The sequence below is a fragment of the Neophocaena asiaeorientalis genome, unplaced genomic scaffold, assembly GCF_003031525.2.
Source record: "Neophocaena asiaeorientalis asiaeorientalis breed wild unplaced genomic scaffold, Neophocaena_asiaeorientalis_V1.1 scaffold264, whole genome shotgun sequence".
NCBI lineage: Eukaryota > Metazoa > Chordata > Mammalia > Artiodactyla > Phocoenidae > Neophocaena > Neophocaena asiaeorientalis.
In genome coordinates, this window is record NW_020185332.1 from 1021881 (window position 1) to 1048329 (window position 26449).

General features: G+C 49.8%; 1 protein-coding gene across 1 annotated transcript in view; it reads left to right on the forward strand.

Annotated features, from left to right (window-relative positions):
- The window catches only part of MEGF11 (multiple EGF like domains 11), a 352130-nt gene that overhangs the window by 157082 nt on the left and 168599 nt on the right, over positions 1-26449 (forward strand). The window contains exon 5 of the mRNA XM_024735135.1: positions 18107-18199. Within this exon, the coding sequence (XP_024590903.1) occupies positions 18107-18199 (93 nt within the window). The remainder of the gene's footprint in view (positions 1-18106; positions 18200-26449) is intronic.

Here is a 26449-nt window from a genome sequence, read left to right on the forward strand (position 1 = left end):
TTGCCTACTTACCTCACAAGATTAATGTGTGGGATCTGACATAAATTGAATTTTTACTCTGTTATATACAACTGCAAGGTGTTATTTATATCCAGTCCCACAGAGGCATGGGGGAAGGCAGGAAAAGAAAAATATTTATTTTGGTAGTGTCCTTATGACAGTAATTACTGCACCTTTTCAGAAAGAGGGTCATCTGTTTAACAAACATTTATTTCATGCCTTCTCAAATGACTAAACAATGTATTCATTTACTTCTTATTCAGTCAGCATGTACTGAATGCTTATTGTACTCAGTGCTGGGGCCAGGTGTGGATGTTCAGGGGTGAACAAAAGAGCTGGGGTGTCTACCCATGAAGTTAATAGCCTAATGAGAGACAGGCTTTCAATAACTGTCCCCCCAAGTAAATCGAGAACAATATCTTCAGTGGGCGCCATGAAGGAAGAGAACGTGGGGTGATGGGAGCCAATATTAGGGAGACCTTCTTCAGATGGGAGGATAGAGAAATCAGGGAAAAGGGTATGAAGCTGAGAGCTGAAGGATGAATCGTGAAGCCTGGGGATGGGGAGGGAGCTCCTGGCAGGGGGAACTGCAGGGGTGAAGACCCTGAGGAGGGACTGTGCTTTATGTGTCTAAGAAACTAGAAGATGGTGGAGGGCAGGGGGCTGGGGAGGAGGTGGGCAGGGCCAGATCCCATGGGGCTCCAACGGGAACAGAACCCCTGGCCTTGGCATCACCACTGGGCCAGAGCCAGTGCAGGCAAGGGTCTGGAGCAGAGCTCGGGGGTGTGTGGAGGCATCATTGTTGCTGCAGACAGGAATGCTCTGCCCTGAGACTGCCAGGCCATCTGGACTGGGGAGTGGCAGTCACTGCCCTGTGAACTCTCACGGGTCTTACCTCTTCCCTTTGTGGGAACAGGTGCCCAGCGCAGGCAGGCTTTGCAGGATTGAGTTCTGGCTGTGACTCTGCTATTAACTTGTTTGTGACCTTGGCCAGGCCACCTGCCTCCTCTGAGCTGCTTGGGGTTTTCATCTATTTACACCTGATAAATAACCCTGGCTATGAACTACACGTGGGGAGGGGGACAGAAAAGCAATGGAGATCCTTGGAAAGAAGGGTTTTGCAAACTGTAAATTGCTGGGTAGATGTAAGGTTGCTCTGGTAACCGAGACCTACCCTCAGTTTGTCTCCCACCCCCTTCCCTTCTCCTCCTTTTGCCAAGGTCAGGGGCTGCCTTTACCTATAGTACCTGCCAGCTGCTTTTTCATACAGGCATGCGGGGAGACAAGGCAGCCAGCTGTGAAGTGAGTTGCCCTAGTAACTAATGCCTAGCTGGGAAGTTGGAATTTGAACACAGGAACCCCAGCTCTGGGGCCCACGGTCTAACCATTAGGATGTCCTACCATACTTTGTATTTCCTGCAAAGCACTTGTTATTCTGTGTACCTCGTGACAAGGAAATCATTGCCATCCTCGTTTTCCAGATGAGAAAATTGGGACCCTAAGAAGCATTTACCCAAGGTCACAGAGCCCAGTCCTCTGACTCTAAGTCGTGTGTTCTTGCCTTCTGGGCAGCCTTGGTCTGGGCCTGGAGGAAGTGGAGCGGGGGCCTGGGGGCTGTGTTTGCACGTGGGTGTGTTGGGAGCCACGGAAGCATGTGGGCTGCAGCCCTGAGTGCTACCTTCTGAGGGCTTCTCAGACTCCATGGCAACCCACTCTGGGCCTGATCTTTTTTCTTGTTGTTTTGGTAAAATGTTTTGTTGAGTACCTGCTGTTCATGTCCCCTGTAGGTGTTCTGGGATAGGGGATGGAAGAAGCAATATTAGGGGCTTAAAAAGCTGAATTACTTGTCACTTTTCCTGTACTTTTCTGCCCCCAGGGGGAAAATAAGCGTCCTGCCTTTTTGGGTTTTCTGGATTTTGGAAGCATGTGTCCTCAGGTGCAGGGGAGCCAGCAGCGCTGTGGGCTTACTCCCCGCAACGTGAGGCTCAGGTTCCCAGCCCCCATCCCAACACAGCGCCCTCAGCCACCAGCAAGCGTCCACCCGGCTGCTGTGCAGTGTGGGCTCTGGGCCGTATCTGTGCACTGGAAGGACCATCAGACAGGTCTCTGCTCTCCAGCAGCTGATAGCCCAGCCTGTGAGATGAGCCCCCCACATTCAAGGCCATCATTAGTCACGCCAGCTTCTCAAGGAGGCAGGCTGAGGGAATGCTACAGGTAATCAGGGAGGCTGTACCAAGTGCCAGGGGCATGGAGCTGGGACACCCGGGCTCTTGGCCAGCTCAGGCGTGGGTGACCTTGGGCAAGTGCCTTCACGTCTTTGAGCCTCACTGTTCCTGTCTATAAAGTGGGTATAATAAGAGCCCTGTCTTGCCTACTTTTTTGGGGGGTTGGGAAAGCAAATGAATGACAAACATAAATGAGCTCTAGAAGTTATAAAGTGCTAGATGAATAGTAACTTTATACGCTCTGAAAATTCAGAGACAGAAATGTTTTATCTTTCTTTGATCCCTCCCTCCTTTTCTTCCTTCCTTCCATCTTCCTGTCCATCCTTTTCCTCCATCCTTTCTGCAAATACCCACCAAATTCCTTCCCATTGTAAATACTGTGCTAGGTAATAGGGCAGGACTGTGGCGGGGGGAGAGCAGGGTACAGATAAAGAAGATCTGGACCATCTTTTAAGGAGTTGGAGATACATAGGAGCCAGGAGTCACCAGAACTGTGATAGGAAGTAGAGTGCGCCCCCTCCCGGCCAGTTGGGGTTCCTGGCAGGATGCCCCAAGCGCAGAGGCATGGGCTGAACCTTGAAGAAAACGTGGGAAGGTGGATGGGCAGCAAGAGGGGAAGGATGCTCCGACATTTTCCAAGGGAGTTGGCTCCACTGTGGGGTGCAGAGAGGTAGGGGTACAGGGACCCAAAGGGGACGCTCATGTGTGAGCATGCTCTCGGCTGGACTACGACATCCTCTCAAGAGCCGATGGTGAACAATCTGGGGGTCCCAGCATCTTCCTTCCCTGTGTCTCCCCTGTGAGGGCTCTGGCCGGAAATGACAGAGCCAGCCCAGTACCTGCTGCAGCCTCTGCCTCCCTTTCCTCCTCCCTCCTTTTGCCCCAACCCGTCCCCTCAAAGGGCCGGAGGGACTGGGTCTGGATGACCAGACCATCACTAAAATGGAAGGAATGGGGAGCTTTGTCCCTTCTGGTCCTGGGGAGATGCTTAGAGAAGTGATGTGAATTAGTGAAGAAAGAAAGGGAGGAAAGGAAATGAGGGCATCCATGAGCGGTGTGGGAGAGGAGGAAGAAACACAAAAAAGGAAGGATGATGGGAGAAAGAAGGGGAGGGAGGAAGGAAAGCATCTTACAAGATTAGGTTGATGAAAGCTGGAACGAGGGAGAACGAGGGTCTTATTTGGAAAAATCCGTACTCCTGTCAGCGTGATACAGGAGTAAACGCCATCTCAGGGAATCTGCGAGATGATGTTTTATTAGGTCTCCTCGTGCTGAGACCAACAGCTGCTGGGAAGTTGGGACAGCACATCCTTGCTCTGCCAGCCTCTCCCCTCTGCCAGGTGCTGCAGAGCCCCTGGGTTACCTGCTATTGTCCCAGGCTGGGCCAGGCAGGGGTGACAGAGACCAGGCTATTGCCAGGGAGGTGACTTCTCAGGCCCTAACTCAGCAGCAGAACTGACCTTCAGGCAGTGGCCAAGGTTTAGCCCCCTGATGAGAGTAAACCTTCCTCAGAGCTTTTCAGTCCCAAGTCCCATTCCCTCAGGGCCCTGCTGTGATGACAGTTACTCTCACTCAGGACTAGTAAAGTTGACACTAATGTGTTTGCTCTCCCAGAGGAGTCTCCTGTATGTTAACAGAGGCCTTTTGGAGAGTGTGCCTTATGTTTACAGTTTTAATGGTATTTATTTTCTGCATGGATAATACATTCACCTGGTTGAATATTTAATAGTTACAAAAGGGGATGCAATAGGAAGCCTTTCTCCTAGTTCCCCCTTCCTGGAGGAAGCCAGTATTAGTATTTGTGCATCTTTCCAGAGATAGTTTATGCCCATATAAGGAAATATGTATATGCATTCTTTCCCTACGCTTTAAAATTTTTACACCAATAGTAGCATATTCTAAACCCATCTCTGCCTTTACTTTTTTCACTTCAGCTCTAGCTCTGTGTATGTTATCAGTACACACAGAGAGTTTTCTGGTTCCCCTTTATGGCTGTGTAGTATTCCATGGTGTAGCCCTACCATGACTGATTTACGCTTTCCCTTAGGTTATTCCAAGCTTTTGCTGTTGTAGACAGTGCTGTTGTAGACAAAGGACCATGGGCATCTGTCATTTTCTCAAGTGCAAGTATATTGAGGTGGTGCTTTTTCCCAAAGGTATAGGAATGGACCCGTGGATGAGATATTTAGGAGAGAACAGAGTCCCTGATCATTTTCATCTCAGCTGTTTCTGTTCGTGGCTTAGGGCTGCTCCAGGGTGGGTAGGAGGGGGTGAGGGGCAGGGCCATCCTGCAAAGCAAGGCAGGGAGGGTCAGGGTGGGATGCCTGCTTCCCCTACCCCAAGTCACCAGGGCCAGGACGATGGCATATCTGAAACAGTGAGAGGCAGGTGACCCTGCTCCAACCACTAGAGTGAGAGGAGAGAGCTGATCAGGACTGTTTCCAAAACCTCTGTCTGCTCAGGTGAGGTGCTTCATGTCACCCGGCTGGGGGACCCCCTCCTTTGGGAAGCCTTCCCTGCTCACCCAGCCCGTGTGCCAGCATCGCTCTCTTACCGGCCGCCCTGCAGGCTTAGGTCGGCTGGAGAGGCTATACAGGGGAGTCGGGAGGAGTGCCAGCCCCGGGGGCCGGCAGAGCCCTGGGCTTGAATCCTGGCTTTGCCACTTAGAAGCTGTGGGACAAGCCATGGTGGTTTTTAACACGAAAGTGTTCTTTAAGAACGAAAGCATTAAATGTTCAAATAGAGTTATTTGAGATGTAAGGAAACACTTTGGGCTTGACCCTGGGTCCAGGGATGGTTGGGGTCCATCAGGGAGTTGAAATCCACTTCTCTAAACTCTCTTCGGGGACGAGCTGCCAGTTGCCGGCTCACAGAAGATCAGGCTGTAAGGGCTCCGAGAGTCTGTCTTGTCCGCCCCACCTCCTGCATTGTTCAGATGGAGGGTGTGAGTGGTCCACGTGGCAAATTAAACACAGAGCAGAGTCAGAGGCCTCTAGATTCTCGGGCCAGGGATGTTAAAGGGTCTTTTCATAGAGAAGAAGTTAAGTTCCTGAGAAATCAGGAAATTCCTAAACACAACTGGGCCAGAAACAAATACAACCCAGGCTACAGAGGAATGTGACTTGATGAGGACTGATTCATCAAAGCACCAACTCCCATTTGTGGACTTCAAGGGAGTTTAGGGGTCCCTGGCTGGGCAGAGTTGCTAGCGGGGACGGCAGGAGCTAGAAGGGAGGAGCCGCTGACAGTGACCTTCACAGCTGCCTTTCCCTTCCACTTTGCATTATTTTTATTAGAACCCTAAACCAGTGGTGCTAAGTAGCTCCTGATTTAGCTCCTCAGCAGGAATGAGACTTAAAACCAGGAGGACCACGGGTTGCTCGCCACTGGCGCCTGTGGTAGTGACGGCGCTCATAAATCTTGGTGTGGGCTTCATTACGCTGGCTGCTGGCAGCAACCTGGCCACGGTATCCAGGACAGAAGGCTAACTTTGAAGGCAGGAAGGATGCTTCTCCATGCATAGGACGGTCAGTCCCAGCCACACCCTCCTCAGAAGCTATGGGGTCCTGTCATTCTGTCTCTGATCTACTTCAGTCTCAGTAGAGAAAAGCTACCTGAAGTCTTATCATGAGGAATCGGAATGAAACGTGGGCTGGGGATCAGGGAAGGGCAGACTCGGTTCCAACACAGGCAAGTTCCGTGGAGGCAGATTTCAGCTCAGTGAAGCAAAAAGCTTTCTAGTAGTTAGAGTGGTTCATAAACGGAAGGGGCTTCATTGATTGATTCATTCATACATTCAACAGATGTTTAGTAAGTTTCTGCTCCATGCCAGCACTGTGCTGGACCCCGAGGTTTCAGCAGGGGACTGGGGAGAGAGAGAGAGAGAGGGAGAGAGATAGCATCTTCCTTTCAGAGGCTCCTAGTCCAGAGTTGAAGACAGTCACACAAGCAGAACAGTGACATATGACCTGTACTTTGACGAGGAAGGGCAGATGCTAGGGAAGTGCATATCAGGAGCACCTAACCCTCTGAAAGTGCCCAGGGACAGTTTCCTGAAGTTGGCAACATTTAAGGTGAATGAATTAACCAGCAATGAATTGTCTCTGGAAGGGAGGACAGCACGTGCAAAGGCCCAGAGGTTGGAGAGAGCCTTTCTCACTTGAGGATGTGGATGCAATTGAGTGAGGTTGGAGCAGAGCGACTGCACCTGCTGCTACTAGAAGCTTCTCAGTCGTGGTTTGGCACAGGATGTAGGAGAGGGGCTCCAAGCACTGGGTGAGGTGGTGGAGGTGGGGACTCTAATTACTTGGTCCCTTCTGCTCTGAGACGCCGTGGTCGCGAGTGCCTGCTGACGTCCCTAAGTTCCGAATGTTCAAGTGTCATGTGTGGGTTGCCTCCTCCAAAACCAATCATGGTAGTAAGAGTTGGGATTTATGGGGCCCTACCTTACAGGCATTATTTTATTTAGCCCCTCACAACAGCCCTTTATTTAGGTGATGCTATTGGACCAGTTTTACAGTGGGAGAACTGGAGGCTTTGTGTTGATAGGTCATTGTCATTGTCTCAAGGTCACACAGCTAGCTAAGTGGAAGAACCAGGACTTGAACCCAGGTCTGTCCAACCTGAAGCCCATGTGCTTAACCATGTCCCTCTGCCTGGGACCTCTCTGATGTCCATCTGCTTATCTCCCCAGCGCCCCTCCTGTGGAACTCTGTCACATGTGGCCAGGAGAAGTGGCCAGCTCCTTCAGGGAGGGCTAGTCACAAGGCAGAACCAGGGCACCAGTTTTTAAATCAGAGCATAAAAAAAATGCTTGACAAGCCTCATGTTTTGCTTTCCTTGTAGGTGGTGAGGATCAATTTTCCCAAAGAGAAAAATCAATCAGTCGGAATGTTTCTTTCTGGAGAAAGCCTGGCATCTGTCAAATGGGGGTGGGGTGGGATCCAGAAAAAGATTTTCTTGGGTTGTGTGCTGGGGGTTGCTGACTCAGGCCGTATGTTCCAACATCATTAACAAGTTGAAAAGCTGTTGCTCCCTGCAGGAATGCAGGATTGGTAGTTTGAACAGCTCAACCGGGAAAATCCTTTACAGAGTGAGGAAGGCCGAGGGTATCAGGAGTGTCCACAGCAGATCTGGGGCCTGCAGGATTGATCACGGGAACTGACTGCAATGCTGGTGCTTTTATCAGGCCCAGTGGTTGCACATGTTGCTTTACCTGCAAACCCGATAGGAACATTCTGACAAGTTGGCAATTTTAATTGATAAACAATTATGAACAGTTAAGCCATGTTGTGGCGAGACTGAGGCAGGCTGATATCTTGGGGTGATTGGTAGAGATACGGGATAGGAACCCAGGGGAGTCTGTGATCTGATCCTGGTGTTTGATGATAGGCAGCCCCCAGGTCTCCAGGCTGGAACGTGGAGGCCCAAACCCGACTGAAATCCTTATTGAGTTTTGCTGGAACAGTCCTTGACTACAAGCTGGAGAGTCACCGGAATTTTTCTAAAGGGCATTTCATTGTCCCACTGTGGGGAGATCTGGGACTTGGCGTTGCCCTGGTCTCAGCTAAACTACATATTCAACCCCAACCAGACTGGCATGGCCCACGTTAGAGATGGGCAGAGCTCTGGGTGAAGGGAGAGGGGAGAGATTCTTTACAGATTCAGATACTTAATCATTCAACATATATTGATGCCATGTGCCATGCTAAGTTCTGGGACATAGGATGAACTAGAGAGGCCCACCCTGAACTGGCTGTGATTTCAGCACCAGAAACATTTTAGTGCCCTTGCTCACCCACTCGCTCACTCACTTACTGTCTCCCTTTCCCACTATCACTTTGTGAAGATAGGGACTGTAGCTACTTGCTTATGGTATTCCTAGCACTTAGCACAGTGCCTGGTATGTAGTAGGTGCTTAATAAATGCTTTCGGATTCAGTGACTACTCAGAGGCAGGAGAGTGGAATAGATGACCTCGAAAGAAGTAATAGCTAGGTTCCCATGTGACAGGCACTGTTCTAGCAGTTGACGTGTATTGATGATTTAACTTTGCAACCAACTTACACAGTAGAGGACCATTGTCCCCATTTTAAAGATGAGAAAACTGAGGCCCAGAGAAGTAAAGTAACTTGCCTGGGGTCACACAACTAGGAAGTAGCAGGACCAAAACTTAATCCAGACAGCCTGGCTCCCAAGTCCGTTCTCTGATCTCCTCACAATCCTGGCCCATGGGAATCAGAGCATGACCCTTGTCCCTCTGTGCACAACTTCCTGAGGGTGTGTCCCAGGCTCCTAAGGGCCAGAGAAGCTTTTTGGGGGAAAGGGGTCAAGAGCAGGCAGGAGGAGCATTCACTGCCTGGGAGTCCCAAGGGCAGGGCCTGGGCAGTTCTGCATTTTGGACTCCTTTGCATAAGCTCTGCCCAGGGAGCCCAGCACACAGCAGGTGAACTGTATATGTTTGGGTGGGTATTTGCATGAATAAGCAGAGGGTGCAGGGGTGCAGGGCTGCAGGTACCATCCCCAAGTTCACATTTCCCCCCAGAAGCACAACCACTGGTCTTGACAGAAAGGGCCTGGCAGCCTGGGGCCTCCTTTTGTTCCATACTCTTCTCTGAGAAACGGAAGAGGAAAGGGGTGTGGACGGTGCTCCCCTGGATAAATTACAATTCACCAATGAGCTGAACCTGGACTGTGTCTCCTCCCTCTATGCCCTCAATCTCTGCACCTCCAGTGTTCCCAGTGCTACGGCACTCCCCTCCCTGCCTCGGTGAATGGGCAGTCCTTAGGTGGAAGTCAGGCTGTGCTATCATCCTTTCAGCCATAGATGAGCCTCAGGAGGCTCTGGGGCCTTGCATCTCAGCTGCCCTGGCCAGTCCTTGGAAGAGGAATCCTTTTTTTTTTTTAACATCTTTATTGCAGTATAATTGCTTTACAATGGTGTGTTAGTTTCTGCTTTACAACAAAATGAATCAGTTATACATATACATATGTTCCCATATCTCTTCCCTCTTGCGTCTCCCTCCCTCCCACCTTCCCTATCCCACCCTCCCTATCCCACCCCTCCAGGCGGTCACAAAGCACCAAGCTGATCTCCCTGTGCAATGCGGCTGCTTCCCACTAGCTATCTACCTTACGTTTGGTAGTGTATATATGTCCATGCCTCTCTCTCGCACTGTCACAGCTCACCTTTCCCCCTCCCCATATCCTCAAGTCCATTCTCTAGTAGGTCTGTGTCTTTATGCCTGTCTTACCCCAAGTTTCTTCATGACATTTTTTTTCTCTTAAGTTCCATATATATGTGTTAGCATACGGTATTTGTCTCTCTCTTTCTGACTTACTTCACTCCGTATGACAGACTCTAGGTCTATCCACCTCATTACAAATAGCTCAATTTCGTTTCTTTTTATGGCTGAGTAATATTCCATTGAGCACGGCTGCTTGTGTTGGAGGGTCTCCAGCTTGAGAGGCTTGTCTGCTCACCCGCCAGGGTGGGCGGGGCTGGGAGTTGCGGCTCGGGCTTTGGTCGGAGCACTGGGAGAGGACTGGCGTTGGCGGCGTGAACACCGGAAGAGGAATCTTAGTAGCATAAAAGACAAAAACAAACAACCAGCAACAGTTATAACTAACCTCTGATTCTAGGCACTTTGCATGAATTAGCTCTAAGTCCACAGCCATTTTATAGATGAGGAAACTGAGGACAAAACAGGCGGCTCAAGGACACGCAGCTGATAAATGGCAGAACAGGGACCTGGGCTTTTAGATGATGCTAGAATGCCAAAGAATAAAACTCAGCCAGGGCACCACTGAATTAAGATAAGTGGCTATGGGCCAGCTTGGCAGGTTGGCTGGGGGCAACAAACCCCTTGTTACCCTTCCCAGAGCTCTGTGTGAGCCTCCCCAGGACCCCTCACTGGGAAGAAGGGGGACCCGCAGGCCCCAGACCAGGAGAGCATTTGACCCTTCATGTCCTTCCATCCTATCAGCCCTGCAGGTGAAATGCTTCTTTTTTTAAAAAAATTGACAATTCATGTCTCAGAGCCAGACGTGACCACAGCAATTAAAAGCCAACTCTAGATGTGCCCACCGGCTGTTTTGTCTCTTCCCAGCTGTGGAAGGGATGCAGGGCTGGTAATGATAAAGGAATGAATGATACATATCTTATGAATGGTTTTAGAACTTCCCTTGGTGACTCCCTGACACAGACACACATACTCCCACCCACCCCCATCCCCACATGCTCTGTGATCTTGGCCATGGCAGAATCACTCATGCTAAGTGTGTCACTTTGGAATTGGCACCTGGGCCCTTTTGGATGTAGGTCATTTTATTTCCAAGCAGAATCAAATGACAGCCTCATCTGAGGCTCCAGCCAAGAATGCTAATGGAGGGCTGTATGCCTTGGAGCAGTATGCCTTGGAGCACTGGGGAAACTGGGTTTGTGGAAAGCCCCAGAAGCCATGTTCTGTAGAATTCTGGGAGGCTACCACCTCCTTTCCCAAGCCTTCTTTTGTCCTACCTGGGTATCAGCCTAGCTGTCCAGGGAGCATGGAAGTTGTCTTTATTTATCTTGACCTTTTCATGTAAGTAATTTTTATAGTTCCATTAACTAGTAAGATCATTTGCAAGCCACGAGGCAAAATATATCACCACGAACACCTCAGGGACTTGTGGTTCATCTTGAGTGGAATGCTGATAGGATTGAGGATTGATTCAGAGCGCTCACCACGAGCAAGGGACAGCAGACTGGATGCCTTGGTCAGGGACTGGCCAGTGTTGGCTCAGCAGTTCGTTTGCAGAGGAGACCCCAAGTCTGACCTAGACCCTTTGGCTCAATGCTGTGATCCCCATACCAGGTCCTGGGCTGCTTTATACCACCCCAGCCCAGGACTGATGCTCTGGCCTTGCATCTGTACCTCAGAACACATTTGTTCCCATGCCGCGCTCTGTGCCGGCATTTGTGGAATGGAATCTTCTCAAATTTGGCTTGAATCAGTGAACCAAAGTGTCAAGCCCCAGACTCCCAGAGCCGGAAGGAACATTGGAACCACGTCATTCAACCCCTTCATTTTGCAGACAGAGAAACTGAGACCCAGAGGGGGGGAGGGGACTTGGTAAGTTGGTGACAGATCTGGCGCTGGTACTTACTTATCTCAACCTGTGGTCCAGGTGGTGGTGGAGCATGTGGTTAAGAGCAGGCCTTTTAGCATCACACAGATGGGTTCAAACCTTATCTTGGCCTCTGGGTCAGCTAGGGTCCTGGTGAGAAACAGATGGCATGTTAACTGAGGAGGGTTTAATAAAACGATTATTTATAAAGGCTTGAGAAGGGTTAATGGAAACTGCAAGAGATGGTGCAACATTTAGGGCTAGCAGCCGCGGAGAGCCACTTCATCCCTGAGCTGGAAGAAGCCCCCCAGGACCGTGAGCTGTAGGGGAGAGGACCACCACCACCACCAACCCATGGCCCAGCCTTTCCTCCTGCCCAGCCTCCCAGCTCCTGCTATTTTCCGTGCCCTGAACTCATCCAGAAGCCAGAGGGCAAGGAGACCCATTAATGCAGTCCACGGAGGTCCACTCTTAGGGCACAGAGAAGGGTGGGGAGTGATCTGAAGGGACAGATGCAGACTCTCCAGCCCATACATTCTCAAGGGGTAGAGTGATTCTCAGTCTGTTTATATATAAAGCACAGATATACATACAGTGCATACACAGATATGCAGCATATGTGTGGTATTAGAATTTCATGGGAGGGGATGCTTAAGAAAGAATTGCCCTTGATGGCTCCTGGGAAGTGGGGTGTGGGGTGTGATCGTGAAAGCAGAGTAACGTGTGTCTAGCATGGTCTCTTGATAGCAAGGGGAATTTGTACAAGTTGCTTAGCCCTTTCTGTGGTTTAGGTTCCCAGCTGTAAATGGAGCAGTAATGATACCTGCCTCAAGGATCCAATGGAACAATGGATAGTCAGTGCCCAGCAAAGAGGAAGGGCTTATATTTGGCCTCTTTCACTCACCACAGCTACCAGTGTCCATCCGTGCAAGACCATCATTGTAACACAAGGGGGCGTTAAGTTCACCTGACCCCTCAGGAGGAAACGGGACTGAAATAAAGGGCCAAGTGGGCATTTGTGGCTGCTGAAGGTTATGCTTTCCAGCCTCTTGCTCCTTCAGGTGGACCCAGAGGAACATTTGAGAAAGGCGGCAGGGCATCATTCGGTATTTGCTAAGCACATTTTGGACTTTGTTTTACCGTCTGGTTATATCAGGGAGTGAGTGAATGATAGAAGTATAGAAGGGCGGAAGGGACCTTAAAAGTCCCACAGTCCAGGGACTTCCCTGGTGGTCCAGTGGTTAAGAATCCGCCTTCCAATGCAGGGGACGTGGGTTCGATCCCTGGTTGGGGAACTAAGATCCCACATGCCACGGGGCAACTAAGCCCGCGCGCTCTAGAGCGCGCAAGCTGCCACAGAGATCCCGCGTGCTGCAACTAAGACCGGATGCAGCCAAAAAAAAAAAAAGTCCCACAGTCCAATTTTCCACCAAATCAGGAACCCTCTAGACCAGGAGGGCCCCCTCCCCCGATAAGGAATCAGATAGTAAATAGTTTAGGCTTTGCTGACCATCAGTCTCTGTGGTGAGGACTCAACTCTGCCCTTGCGGTGCAAAAGCAGCCTTGGACAGTATGTAAATGAGTGGGCACAGCTGTGCGCCAACAAAACTTCATTTATAGAAATAGGCAACAGCAAGATTTGGCCCGAGAGTCGTAGTTTGCCTGCTAACCCCTGCCTTCCAGCATCTGTAGATCCTCTAGGCTCTGCTGGAGTGTTCCCAGGGGTGGGTTGCTCCCTACCTATAGGAAGAGCCCCCTGAACTAATGAACCATTCAAGTGGTAGAAAGTCTTGCCTTGAATTAGGCTGAAATCTGCCCCTTTGTCACGTGTGCTTCTGAATCCCTATTCTGTCTGGGGCAGAGTGGCTCCCACTTCTCTTTGGCAGCCTTTCAGCCTGTCAGCTGACTTTGACCTGCCTCCCACCCAATACTTCCTTCTCCAGGCTAACCTTCCCCCCACACCAAGTCCCACCCTTCACGTGACCCTCACAGGTCATGTGTCCACACCCTCTGCATCCTGATCCTTCTCCCCCCACTTGTCAGTGTCCCTTGCAAAGCACAGGTACTCAGAACGGCCACCAATAGCCACATATGGAGTATCTGTAAGGCATGGCTCACGGGGAGATACAGGGATGTTTAAGACTCTGGATTTACCCTCAAGGAGCTCACAGTCTATTGGGGAGACCAGATAAACCCATACTAAGTGGGACAGTGGCAGGGCCAGTGAGGAAGAACCTCGTGTGGGTAGGGAAGTTCTGGTGGGAAAATATATCACCTCCCATAAATGTTCAGACTGGGGTGGCTGCAGCCCTCCGAGCTTCTTGGTGGAGCTGGTGATAGAGGCTGTGCCTGGCCTTGCTGACCCAGGTGACCCGGGGCTGGTGAGCGCAGGAGAAGCATTTCCAGCTGCTGTGACATGGTGGAGACAGAGCGTCAAGGGGGCGGCAGCAGTAGAAGGAACCTTCAAGGGTGATGTGCTCTAATGCTCTTATTTTATAGATGAGAGAGTGGGGAAGCCACCTGCCTACACTCGTGTCAGGTAGCCCAGAGCCTGAACTCACACTGGGTCTCCTGGCTCTTAATCCAGTGCCTTTTCCAAAGAAATGGAGGACAGAAACCAGGGGTCCCTGTGAGGTCAAGAGTAGAGGTTTACCAGGCCATAGGAAGGGGACGGGACTTGGGGGCCAGGAAGTGGGACTAGAACACTGGCAGCTGTCCAGGACTTTCCTGGAAGAGGTGGGTGGATGCCAGCTCCCGGTGATTCTTAGCTGAGTGGGACTTTAGGCCTCATCTGGTCTCATCTGAGTTCCAGGTGAAGTTGCAGGGCCTGGAGAGGAAAGTGAGTTGCTTGATATCATTGAGATGGATGCTGATAGATGCAAACCCAGATCTCCTCACACCCATGGCTGAGCTCGTTCTACATGCCCACCACCGTCCCTCGAGATGGCCCATCACCCTGGTCCCACAGGCGCAGAAGTACCTGAGCCAAGGAGCAGGGTTTAGAGATTTGGCGACTTCCCTGTGACTGAGCTCTGAAGCCAAAGGCAACCACGCCCTCCCCACACGTGCTTTGGTGCTCTCCTCCTTGGGACCCACAAACACTGAGCACCTACTGTGCACCAGGCAGCATAAGGGCTTTAAAAGGCCAAATAGGAGTGACCTCTGTCCCCCAGGGGCTGGAGATCTGCAAAAGAGAGACAAGTGCTGACATAGGTAACTCCCTCAAGGTATGCTGCGATGGCCTATGACAGGGGTTGAGGTAGCATGTGTGAAAGCCCCGAGGCCTGGCACATAGTGGGTGCTCAGAACCTGGTAGCGCACAGGAAGTGGCGATAACTGGTAACTGCCGTCAGCTGCCTTAGACATCTGTCCAGACCCCATGGCGTGTGTGCATGTGTGTGTGTGTGTGTGAGAGAGAAAGAGACAGAGAGGGAGAAGTAATAATAGCAGCTCCTGCTTGTGGAGCACTTACTGTGAGCCAAGCACTCAACATATATTACTTCATTAAGTCTTTGCAGCAGCCCATGACGTAGGTTCTATTATTGTCCCCACTTTACAGATGAAGAAATTGAGGCACAGAAGGTTAAATCATTTGTTTATTGTCCTATAATTGTAACTGAAAATGGCAGATAGGGAGTTTAAATATAGGTCATCACCTTCTCTACCATGCTGGCCATTCCACCAGGGGTGGAGATGGGGCTGCTCTCCAGCACACCACCCCCCAACTAAGTCCCTACAACCCTCTCCATGTGTCTATGACTTCAGTGGAGGGCAGAAGTGAGAGAGACGGCCTGTGTGTGGAGGAAAAGGAGGCTCAGGCATCGCCAGGACCCTGCCTCGGGTCTGAGGACACCCTACCAATAACAATAGCAAGACTCACTCAGTACTGACTGTACCCCAGGCTCCGCTCTAAGTACTTTGTCAACTCATTGATTCCTCACACACAGCCCGAGGCCCATCCTGTCGCCATCCCCCATTGAACAGATGGGGACTGACACAGAGAGGGAGGTAACTTGCCTAAAGTCTGGAGCTGCTAAGTGGCATCGCTGGATCCAGCCCCGGCTCCCCGAGTGCCGTCTGTGCTCTTAACCACTGTGCCGTTCTGCTTCTCGCTAAATGTGCCTCTAGCGCCTGGGAGGTTAGAAGCAAGACTGAGGCAGGACGGTGGCTGGGGGAAGCTGACCGGGCAGAGGCCAAGGGAAGAGGGAGGGTGGAGCTTGCTCAGAGCCCCTGAATGCACCTCCCTTGCAGGTAGGGAGAGGGTGCAGGACATAGGCCAGAAGTTAGGTCTCTAGGGGCAGAGGACCAGAGTACCGGGTGGTCTTCGTCTTTTCTCCCTTGATCTTCTCCAAGCCCCTGCCCAGCCCCAGCCTGCAGGGCACCCACGCCTGCAGAGGACGTGTTGACACAGCTCCTCTGGTTTGAGTCTTCTGGACAGGGGAGGACGTCCAGCCTGGGCGAGGCATGAAGGCCCCGTGTCTTGGACTCCTCTCAACTCCCTCAGCCTTCAGAGGCCTCTGTCTCCAGGATCTTCCTCCTGCAGCTCCCTCCTCTCTGGCCAGAGGCCACAGGCTGTTCACAGGATCCCAAACACGCAGGCCTTAGCTCCTCCATGTATAAAATGAAGCAGTTGGACGTGATTTTCTGTTAGGTGCCTTCCAGACCTGACATGCGGCAGCTTCCCAGTCCGCTGCCTTCCCTTGCCGCCCCCAGCGGAACCCCCAGGGATCAAGGTGCTGCTCTCTGCAGTCAGAAAGCAGCTGGAGGCGTCTGGGCTCACCTGACGAGCTGATGGAAGGGTCTGCTGGAAGGCGGACCGGCCCAGCTGTGGAGCATACTGGGACCTCAGCCTAAGGGAAGGGGGAGCAGCTGAGGTCAGGGCTGGGCTGGGGAGCCGGGGGAAGGGTACCTAGTGTCCAGTGTACACTGGGGACATTGGCCCATTTGAGCTTGTTTAGAAAGTCTAATGGGAGCAGGGGAAGCCAGGCAGCAGGGATGACCGGGTGGGCATCTTGCTAGCAACTAGGTGAGCAGCTCATTGTGGCTCTAAGTGGAGGTGGTCACTGAGGTCAGGGTCCAGCCTGGTTGCCCAGTAAGAAGTGGGTTAGCTAGTAGGCCCCAGCTGCTCCCCAAAGCTCCAAGCGAGGGGCTGTCAAAGTCTTGAGCACAAACCAGAACTCTGCCCAAAAGCCACTTGTACAAATGAGAATGACTCAAGGGCCAGGGCTCCCCCCAGACATACCACATCCCAGGCTTGCAGAGGATGGGCTGTCTGCAGACCACTAAACAATGGGGCGTCTGAAAGGGCTCTTCGGGGCCTGCCTCACCAGGAGCCCTAGGCAAAGCTAAGGCCACAGCTTCAGGGTCAGTGTCTGTGTTTGGGAGGGGCCAAAGGTCCCCACACCCACCATAAAATGAACTCTGTTATCTACCCTGACGGCGCCCTCTCGCTGGGCATTCGGCCAAGCAGTGGACATGGAAGCAGGATGGGTGTTCGGAAGTCAGTGGCAGCTCCTCCAAGCTCACCATTGGGGGCCACCTGTCCCCCCAGCGCAGGCCAGTTCCAGGCAGAGAGAAGGTCTCTAGTTGCTTGTCAGAAAAAAAGCGCTTCATCTAGATCCCTTCTGAGCAATTGACAGGGTTGATGGTAGCTGCTGATTTCCCAAGCTTACAAAATTGGCAGGGGTGGCAAAGGGGGTTTCCGTAATCCCTCACTGATGGATTAGACGGTGGGACAGATCTCTCAGGAGCAATGGATGACCTTGAGAAAATGTGGGTGTCAAAGGGAGAGAGAAATAATCTCCCTTCCTCAAAGTGCCGCCAGTAAGCCTTCTCAGCACTGGGGTAGTTGATGGAAATTTTGCTGCCGTTGCCTCCCAACTCAGGAGGCTGTAGCATTTGACTGAGTGATAAGATATTGCCAGGCGCTTTCTAATTACAATTATCGTCGTCGTGGCTGTCTCTCTTAATTACTTTCTTATAATTAGCTGTTGCTTTTTCCTCAGCATTTGTGTACTTTGCAGATTTGCTGACATTTGAGAGCCCCAAAATAGGGACATTTGGGAAGGAGGGCAGAAAGGTGGGGAAAACATGAGAGGAATGGATTCTTTTCAGGCAACCTGATAAATTTGGGGGCCTTTGCAGAAAGAAATTGGGGAAGCCAGAAGATGGGTCATTTTCTGAGCTGATGGGGAAAGAGAGCAGGAGTGAGGATGTAGGGATTGGGCTTTGTGGAACGTCTCCAAGTGTTCAACCTTGGAGGAACTATTCTTGAAAAGCCACCAAGGCTGCCATTTCGTGGGCTCGGGTTTCATTTTAGGAAACAAGCCTGGGATGAAGCACACCCTTGTTGAATCCTTTTCAGAGTTAATTAAATAGCTCGGGTCAGGGCTTCCCTGGTGGCGCAGTGGTTGAGAGTCCGCCTGCCGATGCAGGGGACATGGGTTCGTGCCCTGGTCCGGGAGAATCCCACATGCCACGGAGCGGCTGGGCCCGTGAGCCATGGCCGCTGAGCCTGTGCATCCGGAGCCTGTGCTCCGCAACGCGAGAGGCCACAACAGTGAGAGGCCCACATACCGCAAATAAATGAATGAATGAATAAATGAATGACTAACTCGGGTCAGGAGCAGCTTGATTTTCCCCAAAACCAGTGATGCGTTCTGAGCATCCCTGGGCCCCAGGGAGTCTTTACAAAGTGGATTGTGCTCCTTGACCAGATGGTTGGTTTTCACTCTCTGTTCCTGTTCTTCCTCCCCCTCTTCTGATCCCCTGCAGCCCTGTGTACAGAGGAGTGTGTGCACGGCCGCTGTGTTTCCCCGGACACCTGCCACTGTGAGCCCGGCTGGGGAGGGCCCGACTGCTCCAGCGGTGAGTCTAGGGTCTTTGGGAGTTGAGCGGGGCCATGGCTCTGGCTGGGGAGGGGCCGTGCCGTGTGGATGCTGAGTTCTTTGTCCTGGGCTTGGGCTACCTAGTGAGTGTGGGCAGCGGGGAGGAAGCATACCTACCGGATGGTACTCGGGGTGGAGGGCTCCAGGGGTATGAGGGTCATGGTTTGTGGCGACCTAGAGGGACATTGCATGTCGTGTGTATGGGGAATTGTGGGGTCATCTGTACGACTCTGGCTTTTGATGAAACGCCTCTGGATAAGGTCTTTGAGGCTTGAAGTGAAATTGAGATGCCACCTAGGGGCGCAGACCCAGGAGGTCACTGTGGTCAAGGCCTGGTCTTCAGCTTTGCTGGTGCAAAGGCTCAGTGGGTGCTCACAGAGGCTCAGGGGACTTATTTATGAGACTGATGGGTACTGGGATGCCTCTGTGTCCCCAAAAGTAGGAGAATGGGATGCTTGTAAGGCTGATCACTGTGTTCTTACATCTCTCTGGGTAGACTGTTCACATTCCCTGGGGAAGGCTCTCTGGTGAGCACGAGTGAGGCAGATGTTCTTGGGACCGACAGAGTGACTCATAGCAGCACGGGCATCATCTCTCCTGTGGGGCTGGCTGCCGAGTGGGCAGGGTACACCGGCAGCTCCTCGGGGAATTCTCTGCCAGGAGCCCAGCTGAAGGCAAATCCTTCTCCTTTGGCTCATTTTCCCTTAAATACTCACAGATGAGCCTCTTTCCAGTGGCACATTTTGCAATCAATGGTTGGTTAATGTCATGGTCTTATTAGATTTCCAAGGAGATCTTGATTAACGTTAAAGCCCAATTTTCTTCCTGCTTTGAGCTGGGATAGTATCTTTTTGTGTGTGACTTGAGTAGGTAACACAGCTAAGCTGATCCAGTAGGGGTCTAACCCCCATCATTGACCCATCTTTGGGAGCCACCTCCCTGTTCCCTGTCCCATAGTGACTGCAATGGTCGTAACAACATGGAGAAGGAATGGTGGGTCCACATTGGCCCAGTGTGGTGATCTTGCCCTTTTCCAGTCTCTGCTGGGGTGGAAACATCTAGTTATGGTCCTTTTGTTCCAAAGGCCTTGACTGGAGCCTCTTTGTCTACCCAGTACATGGGAACATACCAGCCAAAGCAAGCTATTGGATGTGGTTTTGTTAGGGCCTGGGTGGTTACCTGGCTTGGGGAGACCAGGATCTGTTTGGGGTGCTCCAGAGACTCTCTCCAATGTGTTGGGACCTCCAGTGACTGTGGTAGCCTCCTCCTTCCACCTGTTTCCCTGCTTTGAGGTAAGTCACGCTGAGCAACAGGGCAGGGACTCCTCCAGACAATGAAAAGTACACCTGAGGAACACGTGAGTTAAAGGAATGTATTCAAGCAGTCCTTCTGTGAACTCCAGGAGACATGCTGGCCGAAATGTTTGAGAGCTTTTCCCCACCTTGTCTGTGTTTCGTTTTGTGTAACTTTGCCTACAATGAATCTTTGATAGGGAACTATCTAACTTGGATTCTGTGAACCTTGCTGGGACAGGTCTGCTTGCTGTTGCCAGATTATAATGTCAAGCTCAGTCTGTTGGAGGTTGAAATACAGCCTGAGTCCCAGGAGTCCTGAGTGCATATAAACCACCAACCAGTGCAAGTGTGTTTGGTGCTCACTGTTTCTAGACTGTGATGACTGGGGGGCCTGGAGGGTTTTTCAGACAGAGTCTGTCTCTCAGGGTTTCCTTCCGGTCTAGTGAAAGAAGTGGAAGGGAGGCGGCCCTTGATCAATGGGAGTAGGGAGTTTAGAGTAAATCTTGCCCCTGGAGTGTGTTTACCAAGCACGTAGCCTTGTAACTTTACAGTATAAAACCGGGCTGCCCAATTTCCACTCCCAATTCAGTCATCAGACTTGGTGCCGAGCAACCCACGGTGTTTCTTCAACAAATCCACCCTCATGGGTTGAAGAATCACCAGCTCTGCATCTACTCAAGGGCATGTACTACTAAACCCTCAGAAAGTCCTAAAAGATAAGTTCCAACCCTCTTTTGAGAGACGGCAGCATTGAATGAAGGGAATTCATAGATTCTCATGCTCAAAATCATCTGTCTCTAGCTTAAGGCCAGGGCTGGGTCATGGATCTCTATGGCCCTCCTTGCCATGTCTGAACTTTCTCCCAAGGAGCTCAGTGAACAAGGCCACAGACAGTGTGTGGGAAGAAGGTCATCTTAGAGCAGTTGATAATAGCCATTGAGACCGCACAGAAGAAACCAGTGTCCCCTTCCATGGGTCAAGCCTTCAGGTATTAGAAGACAATGGTCACTTCCCCCCCCACTCAATTTTTATTCTCCAGGCTCCTTTGTTTCTCACATGACATGGTCTGAACTGCCTTCCCCATCTAGTTTCTCTCCATTGGCTGTGACCTTTGTTCCTTTTAAACGATCATTCCTAGATCTGACCACAGATGCAGGCTTGTGTGGAAAAATTACAATAGAGCTAAGTCCTCTGTATTGAATTTTCCTGTGCGCTATCACTATTCATCTTCTCATTTGCTCTTCACAACAGCCCTATGATGTGGGAATTAGCCCCATTTTACAGACGAGAAAGTTGAAGCACAGAGGGGTTAAAGAACTTCCCAAAGGCCCACCGCTAGTAAATGATGAAACTGGGACTGTTGATCAAGTGAAAACCTAGGTCCTAAGCCTGAACACATAATTATTATGCTCTGCTTCCTTCTGGATGCTCAACCTCTGTTAATACAACCTGAGGTTGAAATAGCTCTTTGATGAGAAAAGCTAGTTGCTCACAGGGGAAGGGAGGATCTGATTGAAAGACGTGGCCCTGGGATATTGTCATGGAGACAGATGAATCAGCCATGGGACACAAATTGTGATTATGTTTACTCCAGGCAATTTGACCCTGTTTGCTGTTGTGCCATTGGACCCCTGTCTGCCTGTGTGTGCTCTGTGGGGCCTGTGTCCATGGAGATGGATATCCTGATGAGCACAATGTGTATCTCTGGAGATTTCTGAATGGGATCTGTCATTTGCATGTCTAGACATGTGACGTCCTTGCAGGGAAGCTTTGATTTTTGTTTAGTCAAAAGCATCATTCTTGTTGGTGTTTTCTTCTGACTCTAAAATCGTACCTGTTCATGTTAAAAAGGAAGTTCAAACTGCACCAGCAGTATAGACAAAAAGTTAAACCCACACACCCAGCGATAACCAATTCTGGCATTTGAGTGCTTGCCTTTCCTTATTTCTCTGCACATTTGTTCTTAGAGTTAGATCTGGACACAACTTTTATTATTTAGATCAAATGTATGTGCTATTCTGTAACTTGTTTTTTTAATTCAACTGTATGTCATACACTCGTTTCCTTCTATGGATTCCTAAAAGTGTTTAACCAGTCTCTTGCTGATGGACTTTTAGGCTGTTTCTGATTTTTCACTATATTAGGCCCACCGTCCTTTATCAAAGATCCTTGTGGCCTGTTGGTTTAAAAATTTAGATTTTTTTCAGAGTTCAGGAAGGTATATGGTGACTATATCATATATGACATATGCCTCCAGTGGGGTTTGGTCAGCACCTTGGGATGAAACATAGTAATATTTCTGAAGTGACATATAACTGATCACATCTAGTGATATATAGAAGATATTTAACCACAAATCAGTTCCACAAAGATTTTGCCTCTAAATGAATTTTGGAAAATTAATTCCTTTGGACTCTTTAGAGATTTTTGGGTTGTTGACATGTGAATAAGGGATTGTGGTCCTGTGTAAAAATGCTGCAGTGATTCTTCTCATGCATGTATCTTTGCCCACGTGTCCCAGTTTCTTCTTAGGATAAGTTCCTGGAAGTGGCGGGGAGGATTATAAAGATCCATCATCCTACTGCCTGCCCCTGCCCTGCCCTTTGTGGCTGCCAAGGGATTTACGATTTTGATAGACATGAAGGGGACAAATCCAGTAGTAGGATGCGGTGGGGAACTTTTCATTCTTTTATAGACTTATAACCCCGTAGCCTAATTTCTTGAAGGCCTGGACGAATTTCTTTCTGCTCCGTAAAGGAAGTGAGGTGATGCTGATTTGCCTGGTGGGTAGACACGTCAGCTATCGTGGATAATGCCAAGGTATTAGATGGACCAATATGGGGAAGTGGAGTGGCTGCATGCTTGGTCATAAACCTCCATCTTATATAATAATGAAGAGTAAAATGATGAAATGTCAGTTTATACTGAATAAAGATGACAGAGTGACTCTTATTAAACTGAACTAATCTCACAAGTGGAGATGAAAAGAAAATAAAGTTTTGCTATACTGAATATCTAGCTTTTTAAAGTAATTAGGAATAGTAAAGCACTGACAATGATTGAGATAGAAACATTATTCATAAGTTTTATTTCCACACTGGGCAATGGTCCAGTGTATTTCATTTATGAGGTTTCAGCTCTAAGGAGAAGGACGTGAGCCAATTCCTAAATTAAATATGCCCTGTTAACTTTTATAAATGATACCCAAGAATCAACTTGGAAATTTCAGCCTTTCATTGTATTATTTAATTACTGTATTCTTGGGTCCCGCTTCTCTGGCCTCTGCCTCCCTCCCATGGTGATTTGCAGTTTGGGTTCTGGCCTGTAGAATGGCATTTTGGTTTTGGTCTCAGGCCTCCCCCGAGGGCTGGGGTAGACATGCAGAGAATCCCTCCCATTTCTCCATAGTCTCGCACACTCTTAGATCCCACTGAACTGGTTTTATCCATGCGAACAGAGCGCGGGAGAGTAAAAGTGCGCTCCACAGCCTCTTACTGTTTGTTGAAACTGTCCCCCCTACCCACACCCCAGCCCTCCAGGCCTTATGCTCAGCACAAGACAGGGCTGCGGAGCAGGCCTGAGTAATGGATGCAGCAGGAACCAAGTTGGGTCACCACCAAGAGTAGCTTCTGCCCAGTCAAATGTGTTCTTATCTTTTTTTTTTTTTTTTTTTTTTTTTTGCGGTACGCGGGCCTCTCACTGTTGTGGCCTCTCCCGTTGCAGAGCACAGGCTCCGGATGCGCAGGCTCAACAGCCATGGCTCACGGGCCCAGCCGCTCCACGGCATGTGGGATCTTCCCGGACCGGGGCACGAACCCATGTCCCCTGCATCGGCAGGCGGACTCTCTACCACTGCGCCACCAGGGAAGCCCTGTGTTCTTATCTTGAATGATGTGTGGGACCCCTGGCTGACTTGGCTTTCAGCTATCCTTGCAGATTAAAATAAAACATGTACCAGCTCAGAAATATGCTTATACTCCTAAACTAGCCAGGGACCGTCTAGGTCAGTCCTTTTCAAACCACGATATATGTTTGCTAGAGATTTGTGGTGTGTGTGTGTGTGTGTGAGAGAGAGAGAGAGAGAGAGAGAGAGAGAGAAAATATACGTAACAGAAAATTTAAAGTGTACAGTCCTGTGGCAGTAAGGACATTCACATTGCTGTGTGGCGACCATCATTATCATCCATGTCCAGTGCTTTTTCATCTTCCCCAACCGAAACTCTATACCCATTAAACGCTAACTCCCCATTCCCCACTCCCGCAACCACCATTGTAGTTTCTGTCTCTAAAAATTTGACTATTCTAGGTACCACATATAAGAGGGATCATACAACATCTGTCCTTTTTTTCTGGTCCAGGGCACGAACCCGTGTCCCCTGCGTCGGCAGGCGGACTCTCAACCACTGCACCACCAGGGAAGCCCACATCTGTCCTTTTGAGACTGGCTTATTTCGCTTATAATGTCTTCAAGTTTCATCCATATTGTGGCATGTGTCAGAACTTCCTTGCTTTCTGAAGCTGAATAATATTCTATTGTATGTACGTATTATACTATATTTTGTTTACCCATTCACCCATCAATGGACACTTGGGTTGCTTCTACCTTGACTACTGTGAATAATGCTGGTATGAACATGGGTGTACAAATATCTCTTCAAACTCCCACTTTCACTTCTTTTGCATGTATATCCAGAAGTGGATTTCTGGAGCATGTGGTAATTCTATGTTTAACTTTTTGAGGAATCACCATACCGTTTTCCACGGAGTCTACATCATTTTACATTCCCAGCAGCAAGGCACAGCGTTCTAATTTCTCTTCATCCTTGTCAACGCTTGTTAATTTCTATTTTTATTTTTTATAATTGTCATCCTAATGGGTGTGAAGTGGCATCTCATTGTGGTTTTGGTTTGCGTTTCCCTGATCATTAGTGATGTTGAGTCTCCTTTCATGTGCTTTAGTGGCCATTTGTGTATCTCCTTTGGAGAAATGTCCATTCGAGTCATCTGTCCATTTTTTTTCAACTGGGCTGACTTGTTGGTGCTGAATTGTAGGTGTTCTTTATATTTTCTGGATGTTAATCCCTTATCAGATATGTGATTTGAAAACATTTTCTCCTATACAGTGGGTTGCCTTTTCACTCTAAGTGTCCTTTTTTTTTTTTTTTTTTTGGCGGTATGCGGGCCTCTCACTGCTGTGGCCTCTCCCGTTGCAGAGCACAGGCTCTGGACGCGCAGGCTCAGCGGCCATGGCTCATGGGCCCAATCACTCCACGGCATGTGGGATCTTCCTGGACCGGGGCACGAACCCATGTCCCCTGAATCGGCAGGTGGACTGTCAACCACTGCGCCACCAGGGAAGCCCCTGTTAAGTGTTCTTTGATGCACAAAACTTTTAAATTTTGATGAACTCCAGTTTATCTATTTTTTGTTGCCTGTGCCTTTGGTGTCATATCCAAGAAATTATTGCCAAATCCAGTGTCATGAAGCTTTCCCCCTATGTTTTTGTCTAAAAGTCTTATAGTTTTAGCTCATGGAATTAGGTTTTTGATCCATTTTGAGTTAATTTTTGCATATGGTATAAGGTAGGAGTCCAACTTAGTTTTCTGCATGTGGATATCAAGTTTTCCCAGCACCATTTGTTGGAAAGACTTTTGCTAAGGATTCCTGAAGCTATAGAGTTAAAATTTTGCACCATGTAATGGCACATTAGTTACCTGAGAAGTGATTTAAACTTTGCTCCTTAGATTAAAACAAATACAGAGGGCTTCCCTGGTGGCACAGTGATTAAGAATCTGCCTGCCAATTCAGGGGACACGGCTTCGAGCCCTGGTCCGGGAAGATCCCACATGCCGCGGAGCAACTAACCCCGTGCGCCACAACTACTGAGCCTGCACTCTAGAACCTGTGAGCCACAACTACTGAACCCGCGTGCTACAACTACTGGAGCCTGCGCACCTAGAGCCCGTGCTCCACAACAAGAGCCACCGCAATGAGAGGCCCGCACACCGCAACAAAGTGTTAGACCCCACTCGCCGCAACTAGAGAAAGCCCGCACGCCGCAACGAAGACCCAACACAGCCAAAAATAAATAAATTTATAGAAACAAACAAACAAATACAGACTTGTTATAGAATTGAGGGCAGAATTGGCATTTATTTAAAAAAAAACAAAAAATGTGATCACATGAGCCTTTGGTGGACCTTTTGGGGTTATGCTGCTAGGCATCCCTGGAGACAAGGTTATTTTAGGTGTGAATATTGAGAAGCAGTGGGAAAGGCAGAAAGACCGTAATCTGATTTAGATCTCTCAGGGCTGATGACTGTTTACAGGATGGTTTATAGAGGGATCAGCATTTCAAGCTCTTTTCCTACCGCATTCTTGGGGACTCTTCCTTCCAGAGTGCTGGGCTGTCTGCAATACCCCCAGAGTCAACCTCTGTGCTCCTAGGCTCTGGAATGGCATAAGAGCTCTGATCCAGCCCACAGTACCTCGTCTTGGGGGCTCTCAGGGTCTCTGCGTCTTTCCACAATGCTCAGTGCTGTCCTACCAGGCTGGGAGTCATATGACCCCCATATTGCTGGGGCTTGGGCATCCTGTTTTCCTGCGGCTCTCTTCACATATATGAAAGCATATGTCCACATAGTCCTGGAATGGAGTGCTAGGAAGTATAGTCTGGATCCCAGGACCTAATTTCTGGTCATGGAGCGCTCATGATTTAACTTGAAACCCTTGAAGCAGGAGCTGGGAGGAACCTCAGAAATTGTCTGATCTACTTCTTCCATTTTATAGATGGGCAAACTGAGGCCTAGAGAAGGGAAACTACTTGCCTGAGGTTACCCAAGGAGGTAGTGGCAGAGCTGTAACTTGATCCTGGGTGTCCTGACTCCCATGCCTTTTGTCTCTCGCCAGCTGCTCTGGGAGTTAAAGGCTGGAGT